Source organism: Electrophorus electricus, chromosome 20 (assembly GCF_041902795.1).
Source record: "Electrophorus electricus isolate QZ-2024a chromosome 20, ASM4190279v1, whole genome shotgun sequence".
NCBI classification, from domain to species: Eukaryota; Metazoa; Chordata; class Actinopteri; order Gymnotiformes; family Gymnotidae; genus Electrophorus; species Electrophorus electricus.
The window spans coordinates 13,666,459-13,681,013 of record NC_137516.1 but is presented as its reverse complement, the minus strand read 5'-3'; the positions used below and the strand labels follow the sequence as shown (position 1 = coordinate 13,681,013).

The 14,555-nt window shown below is 37.8% G+C and overlaps 2 protein-coding genes across 2 annotated transcripts; both read left to right on the top strand.

The window, feature by feature from the left end:
• Nucleotides 1-6,239: 6,239 nt before the first annotated feature.
• Nucleotides 6,240-10,933, top strand: LOC113570141 (protein shisa-like-2A). The gene is made up of 4 exons (XM_081703525.1): nt 6,240-6,613; nt 7,387-7,523; nt 7,641-7,646; nt 9,045-10,933. Exons 1-4 carry the CDS (start codon nt 6,432-6,434, stop codon nt 9,206-9,208), a joined length of 489 nt encoding a protein of 162 aa, XP_081559651.1. The 5' UTR covers nt 6,240-6,431; the 3' UTR covers nt 9,209-10,933.
• A 1,402-nt stretch (nt 10,934-12,335) lies between these two features.
• Nucleotides 12,336-14,035, top strand: LOC118242934 (uncharacterized). Its single transcript, XM_035536017.2, has 4 exons — nt 12,336-12,458; nt 13,016-13,157; nt 13,438-13,521; nt 13,647-14,035. The coding sequence occupies exons 1-4, from the start codon at nt 12,411-12,413 to the stop codon at nt 14,027-14,029; spliced, it is 657 nt and encodes a 218-aa protein (XP_035391910.1). The 5' UTR covers nt 12,336-12,410; the 3' UTR covers nt 14,030-14,035.
• Nucleotides 14,036-14,555: the final 520 nt, after the last annotated feature.

Genomic DNA, 14,555 nt, shown 5'->3' with positions numbered 1-14,555 from the left:
AGAAAAAGGGTACAAAATATGAGATAAAAAATGGTGCTTTATGTAACACCTGTAAACTCTGGTTTTAAGCAAAGACAGGTAGCAAACAAACATAGAAATACAATGCTGGCTCTATAATTGGGTGATGGCAGGTTTGATCCTTAGTGATGCCTGAGCTACCTCTGGCCAGCAGTCCAAGAGAGCACAATTGGCCCTGCTCTCCAAGTGGGTTGAGTGGCTCCTCCTGACCATCCCCATGAGTGCCAGCTAATCTGGACATCTGCTTGGTAAGATTGGTTGAAAATGGGGGAAAAAAACAAACACATAAAGGTACATGAGATAGAGGTCTTTTTTCAGCGGCATCATTATTGTCAGTGTGCCAACATTCTCCTCTCCCTGCCAGTGATCACTTGGTACTCCAGTATACCACCACAGACATGCCAAAGCTCTACCCCACGATGAGTGTAGCAGCCAATACAGAGGGAGACCATGACACACTAGATATTATTGAACTCTTGAGAAACCAAAGGTTAAAGTCAAACCAGTTTCCTGGCTATTCAACATTATTATTATTAGTAGTAGTAGTATTGGGCTGTATTTTTATCAAAATGTGCAATTGACTTCTAAATTGATAATATTATTTAGTGAACCAGACTATATCGAGTTTTAAACAGAAAATGTAATAAAAAGTAATAAAATTAATTTAAAAATAATACTTGGTGATAAAACCAGTGTAGAAAACCAAGTAGATCAAAGCGATTTTATCAAAATAGAAAGCTTTGGATATATGGGGTGAAATATAGGTCATATATAAATGGTGTAAGCCAAATATCAACTGACCTTAAAAAAACATTCTGAACCACTACTGCAGATCTCAATACTAATTATACAACAATAAATACACTCTAAAAGTGCAATCTGGGAGAACAAATGTGTCATACCTATGTGTACGTTGGTGTATGTGAAGACGGTGCTTAAAAAACCAAATTCACAATAACAAGCAGCTGGTTCAATTTCTGTGATGTGCCAGTGTGTGTGGTTTTCCAAATAACTCTCCATATGTCATCTCATATGTCATCTCTGCGCACCTGCCAATCATATTTGCTGAACCTCAGAAACATACATTTAACCTCATTCTTCAGGACTGTGATCTCCCAAAGAGACTGAGTGTCATGCTACTCTTCTTTCTCCTCTTAATGGCTCTTGTTTCATCGATCCAACAGTGAAGAAATGAACAGTTCCTCACAGTACCTCATAAATATCTGTGGCTATAAACTTGAAGCTGAAACATTTAACTCAGTATGTGTGGTGATTATTCATTTTTAATCAAACAGAGCCACCACTAAGAGTTTCAATTCACTTGAATAATTTGCTTTACTCAGTATAAATGCTAATACGCTCATATTAAACCTGAAATCTGGACTGGCTAATTAAATCTTCAGGGAAAAGAGGTTGTTTGGCAAACAAATCCATGTAGAGCCCCACATAATGTCTTGGACATTGTTTATACATGTGTTATTTTTTTGTTTCAAAAACAAAATTAGCCTTGCATCTGCTGAAAGTACATGAGGATAATTCTGCAAACTATGTAGTGAATGAAACAAACTCAAGAGTCATAAAGTTTGCTTTAAAACTGAAAGTATGTAGTTAAACCAGAAAATTGCCTAATACAAGACTGTCAAGGTTCAGTCCTTGGATCATTTTCATATCAAATAACATATTCTTTAAGTAGAACATTTGTGTTATCTTTCATAAACAAGAACTTCAAAGAGTCTTCTGTCCATTAGCCTTGTTAACTACTATAGTTTCCTTTATTATATAAAAAAGAACATGTTTTGATTATTTTTCACTTCTCAGGCAATCAGTTCACAATACAGACGTGTCTTCCTCAGTGTATTATAATACCAGCAATCTAGAAGCACAAACAAAAAACAAACAAACACACACACCTCATCCAATATGCAAAGCCCAGAAATAATGCTGACAGCAAACAAGACAGCATATTGAAATAAAGTCTGGAAATAAAGTGGTGTCTACAGTCCACATTTCCAAAGGCTCCAAGATAAATATTGTCCTACAAAAAGAGCAGAGCATCAGGTGACAATCAGCTTTCTGTAAAACTATTTGTTGCAACCTACCAATCTATGGTCTAGTGTTGTTCAGTGATGTCCTCTGTGTTCTGCTTTAGGTCAGCTGAAAAATCCTTTTAATTTCAGCCTTCAACAGCCTTCAGGCCCCTGATGACACAAAATTGAAATGTTGAGTGTGCCAACCTTCAGAGCACTGTATATTTATTTTTGTATATTTGCTGACCTCCTTTAACAAACAAAACCAGCTGAATATTCCAAGGCTCTTACAAATATGAATGTTTTCATTCATAAATGCACAATTGACATGTATTTGTTTGTGTGTGTGTGTGTGTGTGTGTGTGTGTGTGTGTGTGTGTGTGTGTGTGTATCCGTCCAATACACCTTCTTATGTGAATCCTAGCCAGCCAAACATAAGGGAGGGTTGTTGAATTTGTTGTTGTTGTTGTTGTTTGATTGGTTGGTTGTTTTTTTAAGTTCTATGCAGCAGGAGTGGATGGAAAGAACATTAGAGGGATTACAGTCAAAGCAGCAAAGAGCTTTCTGTCTCACTCACAGTTAAAGAGAGTACCTTATGATTGATGAATGAGCCCCACAGCACGCCTTGAATGATATTGACAGAACATGATAAACCTCTCAGAGGTAGCCCTTTGGATGACTATTTCTGCCTTCTTTTTCATCTTAGCAAATAATGTAGTTTGTCCTTGGCTACGACGCCAGGCAGCTTGATCAAATGTAAATGAGGCTGACACTGTGAGGGAATACTGTGCACAAAGATCTACAGGAATGGACACAAGGCCTGGTTGTTTGTGTGCACCCATACTGTCTTTGTGGAAGACGCCCTCATTAGCATAACATTTCAAAGGCATTATTGCTTGAAATGACTGGGGAATTTATCAGACCTGCATACTCTTACTTATAAAAGTTTGAATATTTACCTGTCTCACTCAGTGAGGTGGTTCCTGGCCTGCTTTTTAATTTGTCATCAGTAACACCCACTTTTATATATTCTGACACTTCAGCTTTGCCTAATTACTGAAAGCACCATTGCTTCGCTTTCTTCTCAGATCATTTCCGTGTCATATTTGCATGTCCACTAGTGGGTCATGGATAGAAATAGTGTCTTCCACATCAACATTATTATTATTGTTATTGGTTACATTTATATAGTGCCTTTCTCAAACTCAAGACAGACAGGAATCAGCTTTTACAATCACTCACACTGATGAGAGGCAGCAGCCAATTTGCACACATCTCAATCAGAATCAACAGCTCCCTGGGGGACTGCACTGGGTGCAGGGGAAGGGGAGGAGACTAAAACCAGGACCAACCATCCATCTATCCACCAACCCTAGCACTGAGACGCAAATATGCTAACCACCAAACTGCCCATTACACTCCATAATTTGTAATCCCATATAATGGTGACTCTCTCCAGTAATTGCACAATATAGTTTCATCGAACATTGTCTCAGCAGGGATTTTGCCTGTGTTCACTATGAGCTTTCATCAAATCTAATGGGCTGCATTATTTGTTTTCCAGAGTTGATCATGTGTATGCTCATAGATATAGTAAAGCATATTGTAATGTGTGGAGAGATGAGAGTGAGGCAGGAGGCAAATGTGAATCAGTTTTATTGGGATCCATGAGTAATAAAGGTATAAAACAGTATAGGCAGGAATGGAAAAAAGAACTTGGAATGAAACTACCAAAGCAAAACACAACACTTTACCAGAGGGAAGCATGAAGGGAACAAAATCCAAACATAAGAAAATACAAAGCAGAGCATAGCCAATGAACATATGGTGCACGAGTAAACAAACAATATAAATACATACATACAAGACAAGAGACTGTGGCAAACCCAATGGTATATATACACAGAACACTAACTGGAGATACCTCAGGTATTAAACATGGGAGGAGTAACATTTACATTAATGGCATTTAGCTGACACTTTTATCCAAAACAGCTTACAGTTATGACTGAATACAACTTGAGGGTTAAGGGCCTTGCTTAGGGGCCCAACAGTAGCAACTTGGCAGCAGAAGGTGAACTGGCAACCTTCTGATTACTAGTTAAGTACCTTAACCTCTGAGCTACCACTGCACAGAGCTGACACAGGTGTTAGGTTTGGCTAAGAGCAGAGCGAGAGAGGGACATGGAACCAAAACATAAATCAAAAGCACATGGCAGAGAAAAACAAAGGAGAATATGTCTAATATGCCTTCTTAAGTGAATCCTAGCCATCCAAACCTAAGGTAGGGCTGTTTTATTTGTTTGTTTGTTTAATTGGATGGTTGTTTTTTATATTCTATGGAGCAGGTTTGGATGATAAGAGCTTTACAGTGATTACTGTAAAAGCAGCAAAGAGCTGTTTGTTTCACGAAGATAAAGGAGGGATAAAAACAGCTGTAAACAAAAACAAGGCAAAATGTAACAGAACCGGCAGTTATAAAACCACCCCCGAGGCATGTAAGAAAGCCCTCCATGGGAGCTGACGAAGTGGAGAGGCTGAACAAAAAACAAACAGGACAACAGAAGGACTCAGGGAACAGAATGAGATGGGGGACTGAACAGAGGGACAGGGAGCTGAACACAATACTGTATAACTGGGTGGAAACCAGACATTATGTTAAATAGTACTGGAAACTGAACAAGGGGACTAGACAGGACATGAAACAGGTGGCTGAACAGGAATGACACTGGCATGGGATCAGGCATGACTCACAGGGGTTTGGACATGACCAGACCTGATTGGAATGGACAGGACAGGGGAGTGCAAAGGAAGGACCACTGACACAACAGGAATGGACTGGACAAGAACAACCAGTGACTGAACAGGCACGGACTTGACAGGGACTGAATGGACTGAGGAGTGGGTGAAAGACCAAACATGGGCCTGGACATTGGGTAGGGAAAGGAACAATAACATCTTCTGTGACATGAACAAAGACAGAGACTGGATTGGGGACACATCATTGCGGAGACAGAGACAGGGACAAACGCAATATCAGGGAAGTGTACAGACATAATAACGGGGGTGGAAATAAATACAGAGGACCCTGGCAGCACAAACATGGAGGATGGAGCAGTGGAGCTGGCAGAGAATCAGGTCTTAGCATCTGTGGAGGAACAGTTTGTGGTGTCGATGAAGGTCCATGGGGTAGAAACTGTGACAAACCTACAGGGAACTGTTGATGGCCGTCCAGAACTGCAGCCTGAGCCGGAGCTGGTCAGGGCCAATCATGGAGCCGAATGTGACAGATATAAAAATATATATATAAATATTTTATACTACTCTACACTGTGCAAGGACATGCACTATACACTATGCCCACTGAACTACACTCTATGTGCAGTACATGCTTATATAAAAAAAGGTCTTGGATGAACTATCTAGTGTATTTTCTACTTCCTAACTTTAAAGTCAGTTAATTATTCAGTTGTTTTTTTTTACATTTCAAATCCAATTCTCCCCCAAGAACAGTAGGCTATACATAAATAATATTTTAAATAAATAAAATTTAATAATGGAGTTTTAATTACCATCTTATCAGACTTGAAGGATTTAATAATGTTTCACTAATCAACATATATGGGTGTCTGGGCATTTATTTGATGGTCATTGTCTCTCCATGCTATGCTGACTGTCTGGCTGAAGCTGAAGGTCTGGAAAGGTTTCGGTTAAGCCGCCTATGTGCCATACTCAGGTAGGGTAAATGTGGATATTTCAATAAGCGAGCCTCCTTCTCGAAACCTCTCCACGACGTGTGAGACTTTTTTACGGATTAGTTAATTTCTCCAATTTCTAAAAGCCTGGGGTCCGTTCAAATGTAGTTGTGATTTTTCAAAACATTAACCTACTATATAGTAGGGATGTGCCGTGGATGGCTATTGCAATACTGCCAGCAATCTCTGGTGTGTACATAAATAGATTGTTTTCCTCCGATTTTTTCTTACAGTCAGTTAATGCACAGAGTAGAATTATATCCAGATGCAGAGTTTTAGCGAATGTCACTGCATTTCCCAACGTGAACAAGCGGCAGCAAAAATGCTGTGAAACGACCTTGTTATTAGGGATTGGTTACACGATAACGTTAGTGTGCCGTGGCATTGAGCTTCGCTGTCGCATTCTCTCGCGCAGTCTACAACGAGGAGAGCGCGCGGATGTGAGATGCTGATCATCTGTTGCAACCTGTGCGCGTGAGCTAGGCTGTAAAGTTTCTCTGCAACTTCACGTTACTGAAATATTTTAACTTTAAACAAAGGTATTTGAATAATATTTGCCTGAATTAAAAACAACATAAACAAAGCAAGCTTTAAAGTCTTTTAAAGTAACGGGTAAGGTCTGTTTACGAGTATGAGTGCGGCATGTTCAAGTTACTACAATGCGGAGAATGTGTTGGTCAATGCTTTCACCTGTCCGAAACCGGGAAGTGATGAGCGTGCTGTGTTCTGCTGTGGATTTAACGACATCAAATATTGCTGTGACGACCCGAACAGCTTTTTTCCATATGAGTATGGATATATGTGGTGGTTAAGGTAAGGAACTCTCGTGTTGTCTGTGGAATTCAACTACACCATTCTTCAGCAGGTTCATTGTCATTGTTTTATAGATCCTGGTTTTTGGTCTTATTTTGAAAAAACAAAACAAACATGGAAATCTTAAGCAAAATGTCAAAGTACGTGAGGTTATGATTTAAGATCCATAATGTATTTTATTATGCAATTAAAATAGTCTGAGGTCTTTTCATTAGGCAAGTAATAAAATCTTCTGATTCATTTGCAGCAGTCAGCTTTTACTTCTGTCATTCTAATAAGGTTGAGAAAATGAGAAGGTTACTGTAAAGTAGACTACAGTAGAATAAGTAACTTTGTCATTAAACGAAGCACCATTAACATACATCCTTTCTGTTCTGAATCTAATGTAACCTTACTGCATGTGATTATCAGATTCATTTGTATTTGTTATACAATTTTCCTCCACCTATTTATTTACCATATTTAATCCTATTTATTTACCATATTGACCATATTTAAATGACAAAGGCAATCAATCAATTTATAAGTGTCCCTAGGGAGCTATAACTGGTTCCAGGGAGTCATTATATTGTCAACTCTGATATCCTTCCTTCCCCTTTTCTCTCACTCCCTCTCCCTCTCTATCCTTCTCCTCTTCTTCACATGTTCTACCTCTCAATCTTTCCTGCTAACCCTCCACTTACCACCTCTCTCTCTCTCTCTCTCTCTCTCTCTCTCTCTCTCTCTCTCTCTCTCTCTCTCTCTCTCTCTCTCTCTCTCTCTCTCTCTCTCAGTGTTGGGGCTCTGGTGGGTCTGTCTATAGCTGCTGTTGTCCTGCTGGCCTTCCTTGTCACTCTCTGTGTCCTCTGTTACCTCTTCATCGCTACTAAGCCCAATCGGCTGGAGAGTGGCCTTCCACTCAGTGCGCCTGGTCAGTTAAACGGTGCCACGCACCTCTGTGAATACAGACTTCTCATGCAAATCTAATGTGCCAGGAAGCCTGCAAAAATTAGAAGGAGACAAGCACTGAAGGGTTTATTTATTAAAGAAACAGGTGGTTTAGTTTAGGCTATAAGAAAAGAATAGTATTTACCAAGGTCAAGATAGATGGGTGTTGAATTGGTTAAATTGTTTTGCAGATATAGGTAGCAGACAAAATAAAGCTGTTACCAAATAACAAGTAAGCTCCTTAAAAGTTACTAAATCTTAATTTTAAAAGAACCACGGAGAATTAGACTGTTTTTATAGAGCTTTCTTTTCATAACTGGCACTACTAGGCCTATGTTAAAACAAATAGAGTTCTATTTAGACATTTTTCCATGTATCTTAGTTTTATATGTGTCTTGTGTCATGTATCAAGGCCACAAATAATAACCAGAAAAAAAATCTATGTTTAATTTTGGTAAAGTAGCAAAGCATTGAGGAAAGCAGATGCTTTTACTGTAAAATGCCTGTAGTATCAGTGGCTGGGTTTTTCCATTCAAATGTTTGGGACATTTACAAAATTCTGGCTATGGTATGTTTTGAAAAGCCCATACCCATAGCGCAAATGGAGCAAACTGCTTACTGAATGTGAATGCAAAAGGCTTTGAAAATGATTTTTTGGAATTAACATCTCTGGTGTTTACTTGGTCACCTCTAATGACTGCACAATAAAGAACATGGATCCTAATAGATGCATAAATGAGTTGCACAGAAGAACAGACAATTAGTGGTATTTTTAGAAATCTAATTAGCCTGTTACTACCTGATCAGAGCCTTATTGTGTTCTGGAAGGCTGAATCATTCTGAGGGTAATTAAAGGAAGGTCATGTGATGTTTTTCTAGCTTATCCTTTTGTATACGACTACATAGAGTCATTTCTTTAGATCCATTGATTTTATACCCTAGACTCCTTCACTGTAATTCAAATAATGATATAATGGTATAGTCAAGATATCTTGCAAGTTTTTTCCACTTTGATCCCAAGCTCAAGCCCTAATAAAGAAACTTTTTTTTTGTCAATTGAGGAACAACAAGACTGGGTTAAGGTTATTTTGGGTCATCCCCAAATGGCTATTACACTTTCTTGTCTAAACTAAAGAAACTAAAATGTAACTCTGCGTTCCTCATTTTTCTCTTTTCCCCTTACTCCCTTCTAGCCTTCCTGCCACGTCACCTTAGCTAGTATACCTCGTTACGGTGGACAGCTCCCCGATATGGCTTTGTTTTTGTTGCCAACTAACCCATTGTTTTTAAGGTATCCATCATTCATTTTTTCTATTTTATTGAAAGCTGTAAGTAAGGACAGTTTGGTCAGTGTTGTGGAAATAAATCTCTTACATCCGCTTTAATGAAATGCTATGAGGAAAAAGGTTCGGAGCAGAGAAACATATTACCTTACTTTTGACCTTTTTGGCCTTGGAAACACTATTTCAATGCTTTGTGTTCTTCTCTTGTAATGCAATGTTAGAACCAAGCCCCGATCCCGGCCATTCTGCTGGACCTCGGGGTTTCTGGAAACATTTCCCAAGCAGTAAACTGGACTGTGCCAACCAGCCGGCTGAGCCCGAGCGCCTCTTTCAACGCTGCTTCGTGGGTACTGGCACCAGAGTGAACGTGGAAAGACCCTCGTAGGAGACCAGTCTAACTCTCTTTACTAATTCTCAGATTGCTAATGAAGCCCTCTTGATCCTTTAGACTGAGGAATCACGGGCTATAGGAATGTATGATCACGAAACACAGGACACGTCTGAACTACCGTCCAAGTGATAACAAGGGTGTTCAGCACCCATAACCAATAACATTTTTTTTTGTTTGAGCTGACAATAGAAAGCATTCTGACATTGGATGAGTTTTTCCAAAAGCACATTAAACTAGGGTGACCATATTTTTTGTTGTTTTTTAAAGGTGGGGGGCAGGACAAATAACTGACTTCAGTTCTAAGTTATGTTATAAGGCCAGATAAATGCTTTCCATTCAGTTCTTCCTTATGAATGAATTAATATTATACATGTGCCTGGGCACATTTTCCTGAAGATCACATCTGTTTTTAGATACAAAAATGCTGTCTTGACAAGCCAGATTTCCACACAAACTTTGACTACATCTATAATTCTGTCAAATTTCTGTTTTATTAGACTTACCAGCCTAGAAAATAAGTTAAGTGACATGTAGGTGGTTGTTTGTGAGTGTGAGGAACTCAAATATATTTGTCTCATGCATTTTTCGCAAAAAATTGGGCTCAACCCTCAGAATGCCAGTATCAGCGCTGGGATTGGGCATTTTTATGACTATTCAAATCACTTTCAGGACTGTGATTGGGCATTTTTAGGCCTATTCAAATCTCTATCAGCACTGTGATTGGGCATTTTAGTCCTAATCAAGTCACTATCAGCGCTGTGATTGGGCATTTTAGGCCTATTTGAACACATACCCTTATCATGCTTGCGCTTTTTTTTTTTTTTTTTGAGTATTGTGTTATTAGAGTAGGCTAGCTTTTAAGCAAAAGCTAAAGTTAGCTCTGTCTGTATAAGCACTTTGAAGTTTAACCAAATTAAAATGCTGCCAGTATTTACATTAGATATCAGAATCAGCATCAGACAGTGTATACAAAAAGCCTACTTGTAAATTTTTACTGTTGAATGTCAGTCATATATGATCATGTATGATCACAAAAGAGCAGTTGTTCTAAAATATGCAGACCAAACTCCAGAGTGTTGACAGTGGTGACCAAGGCATGTTCTGGCCTAAATGTATGCCACATTTAAAAACTCATCCAAAGCCAAAGGATGCAAAGAAAAAATACAATGTTTTTCAAAATGTTGTATTTCATTCATTATTTACAGTGAAAATAAATGTATAAAAATAAATGTATTCCACATTTTAAATGAGTGGATGAGCATTGTCACTTTCTATTTATGAAAACACTCACCTTCATAGGTATTCCAAAGTGTTATAAATGTATCATTGAGATTTTATTTTCAGTCAAAATATAAATAAATCCATCAATCATACTGTCTGGTTACTGATAATTTGTGGACATTTTCCTGTTATTAGCCACAGTTGTTTCCTCCTGCTACCTTGCTAAGTAGAAGCCAAGTGTTTTTTATCCTCTTCTAGATGTTGAAAACATAACTTTGCTATGCTATATGAAAATCAACCTTTTGATATCAAATAGGCCTTTATATTACATGTGTACTCAATTTATGGATTGGAGTTTTAAAATGTATTAAGATAAAACCTAATGGCATTTAAAACATTTAAGAACGATTTTGGTCTGATTGCGCTAAAATGGATGGTCATATTTTTAATTTAAATTTTTTTTTTGTAGCTACTAACAAGTCTACTACTATTTAGTATTAATGGAAAGTAAACTAATTCCAAAGGGAGAGTTTTAAAAGAATTCTTAAAGCAAGATAGAAATCACAAGCAAGAGAGAAAAGCCATCTGCTGGACAGGAACAGAACCACAGCCTAAACATTTTTCAACGTGTTTCAACAGTTACTCCCCCACAGTTACTCCTCAACTGTTACAGCAGCGTTGATGGACATACTGTACTGTGCAAAAGTCTTAGGTCACCATTAGATTATTTGTTTTGGCAATGGTATAATGACCATATATATTTATTTCTCTGTCTCTTTAGAATACAATTAGAATACAAAAAAAAAAAACCCCACAGGAAATTGGTATACACTATAAAAAAAAAAAAAGAAGAAAAGACAGCTTCTATAGGCTACAGTGGAGAGTATTTAGTGTGGCCTCCCCTTACACTTGAGCAATACCAGGAACCTGGGTCTCTTAAACCTAAATGGAATGGAACCTGAATGGAATGGTATCAGGAGATTACTTCAGAAAACATCAGGACACTAAAGTCACACTAAATACCGACCTTTGCCTGTAGCCATTTTGTGTTTCTTTAAATTGTGTTTTTAAAATTTGGGGTACATATTCCCTGTATTGGTACATATTCCCTGTATCTTAATAAAGAGAATGCAACATAATTATATATGGTCATTATACATTTGCTAAAATAAAAAAAAGTTATATAAATAAAATTGAATTTTATTTAATTGAACTATGGTCCTTGAATCAAAACATGTATCTAGCATGAATCAAGTACAATTTTGTGTTTACTGCTTTGTTAATAAATTTTAAATATGCTTAATGAAAGGCTTTCTTACCACATTCTAGTCATTTTTTAATATTGCCCAGTGTATTGTACAGCTGATGCTAGTGAATGGGCTGCCAGATGACCAACGTAATGTTACAGTGTCATTCTAAAATGTAAAATAGCACACATTGCATGTCACAATGTTCCATGCAACATGGGCCCATTGAGTGTTTGAATATCTATTTAGTATGTTCTGATTCACTATATATTGAACTAGTGAGTGAATCAAGACGTAGCCATGGCTTCACTGGTGTTTGAGAGATGTGAAACTCGAGAACAACAAAGATGTGATCAGAACACAATATCAGGCAGTTGTAAAAGCTGCAGCCTATAAACTAGAGTTCAGATACTCAGTCCTTGTTCCACAGAGGACAGTGCTTACAGATTTTACAGCATACATTTACCTAGAAGTCAGGTGTGATGACAGGGGCTAATCAGCTGAATAAACTTCCCAGTGATGACAAAAACCTGGACTGGATTTGGATTCAAGAGCAAGGATTGAACATGAGGGGTTTGGACAATATTAAACAGTTATAAAAGTTATTGAGCAACTTGGCTATACTGGAATGTAACTCCTCTCTTAACCTTTGCTCATGACGTTTCTATAGCAGCAAAATGCCATAAGACTACCTTAATAAATTAGATTCCAACATACATCTTTGGAATATGATTCTGAAAGCAGATTTAACAAAGGATTTAGTCAGCAGTATTTTGGTACGTAGAATAGTTTTAATATTTTATAAAATGTGTGTATTGTGCAAACGTTATGTACTCTTTGTGCTATTCACATGATAGTCATATAACTGTGAAGAATGCTTGTATGTTTTTCAATCAGGTGCAATGTTTGGTTTCAGTGTGACTTAAGAGATCTTCAAATAGATAGATAGATAGATAGATAGATAGATAGATAGATAGATAGATAGATAGATAGATAGATAGATAGATAGATAGATAGATAGATAGATAGATAGATAGATAGATAATGCATACATAGATTCAAAGAGAATTGCAGATTTGCGCTCATGGCTTTGCTTATAATTATACATATGTTTTGTGTATAATATATTAATCACAGCAGTGTTCAGATAATTACCAACTGAGGCTACAAGATAGCGACTGAGTCTTTTATGTTTTACATGATTTTTCATTAATCTCTAGGATAACATATATACCAATAATAATGGTTTGTGACTTTACAGAAAATAGTTGTGTTTGTTTATTTACATGAGTTTTATAAGATCACAGTTCCAGTTTTCCTTCCATGACAACAGGGCATTTTTGGAAATATGGGCATCAGGACCTCTATGCTCCAGCTCCTGTATCTTTGGGTAGTGATCAGTGTATGTGGGTGCATACCTTTCATACAAGGACAGAACGAGATCAACGAGCTAGAACAGCACTTCCAACACACTGGTTAGTGTACCCATTTACACCTTTAAAAACGACCCAATCATATAACCAAATCGGATAACACCCACGGGCATATCAATTTCTCAATTCATATCAATTTTCTCAAGTGACTGTTGAACAACAGTAACTCAAACCACATGACTTGCAAAGGAATGTTTTAAATGAATGCTTTAGACTGTGCGTGCGTGCGTGTGTGCGTGTGTGTGTGTGTGTGTGTGTGTGTGTGTGTGTGTGTGTGTGTGTGTGTGTGTGTGTGTGCGTTCTTTACTCCTGCCTCTAACAGAACAAGTACAAAGTACAAACGAGCAGGAAAGATTACAAAGGAAGCTGCTCTTAAAGGATGACGTACAGTCAAAAATCCTAAACGGTAAATAATAAAATCATAACACTGTAGTCTAGAACAGTGAGGCTTTGAATGAAGGAACGTGTACTATAGAAAAACCTCTAATTTTACCATGACATTTTTATATTGTTTACCCTGTTTAAACGCAGCTACGAACCCCAAGGTTGCAGTCGATTCAAACTCGGGTAACTGGACTATACTTGTCGGCGTATTGCTCTCGGTACTTTCCGTCGCCTTCCTGATAGTCTTGCTCGTCAAGTTCCGTGTCTTTCATCGCTACCTGGGCGGCTACAGGGATGCTCTTCTCCCGGAGGAAGACGCCGTCAGCCAGTTCAGTCATATTGGAACCATCGCGGAAAACTTTCCCGATTGCAGTTTGAGTGACCGTGAGGCTTATTCTCGTGGTCGTGACGACGACGACGATGGCTTTATCGAGGACAATTACATCGATTCCAGTAAAAGGTACACGGCTGAGGAGCAGGTAGAGAAGGAGAGTGACGATGAGCTGGATATTCAGTTCTCAATTGAATGATTTGGCTTTTTTTATGACTGCAAACTTCATTATCATTTGATTACGTGCCTCAAATCACAATAATCACAAACAGGCTTGTTTAAATTCTGACACTGTTACATGATATCTATAAAAATGCACAAAACTACTTTTATATATCCATTTTTTATCATTACGCCATAGTCATTCATCCTCAGATACCACAACATTTAGACAGCAGACATGTGGCTGATCGACTACATTTAGAATAAAAAGATTTGTACCCATTTTTTAATGAAAAAAAGTGAATTCGATTTTTCATGTTCACATTGTATCAGTTATTGGATCATGGATGTTTTAGTAACTCATGTACTTTTCTAGCAATTTATCCGTTTATATATGTGCTAACTTGGTGTTTCTGCACAGAGAATATGGCACACAGGCATCAAAACTAATAATAAATAATAAATATTTCATGGAACAAGAACTTAACGTTTAGTACATGCATGCATAAGGGGTCATAGACTTTTGATTATCAAAATTAAATCAAAAGAGGAGTGTTGTTTAT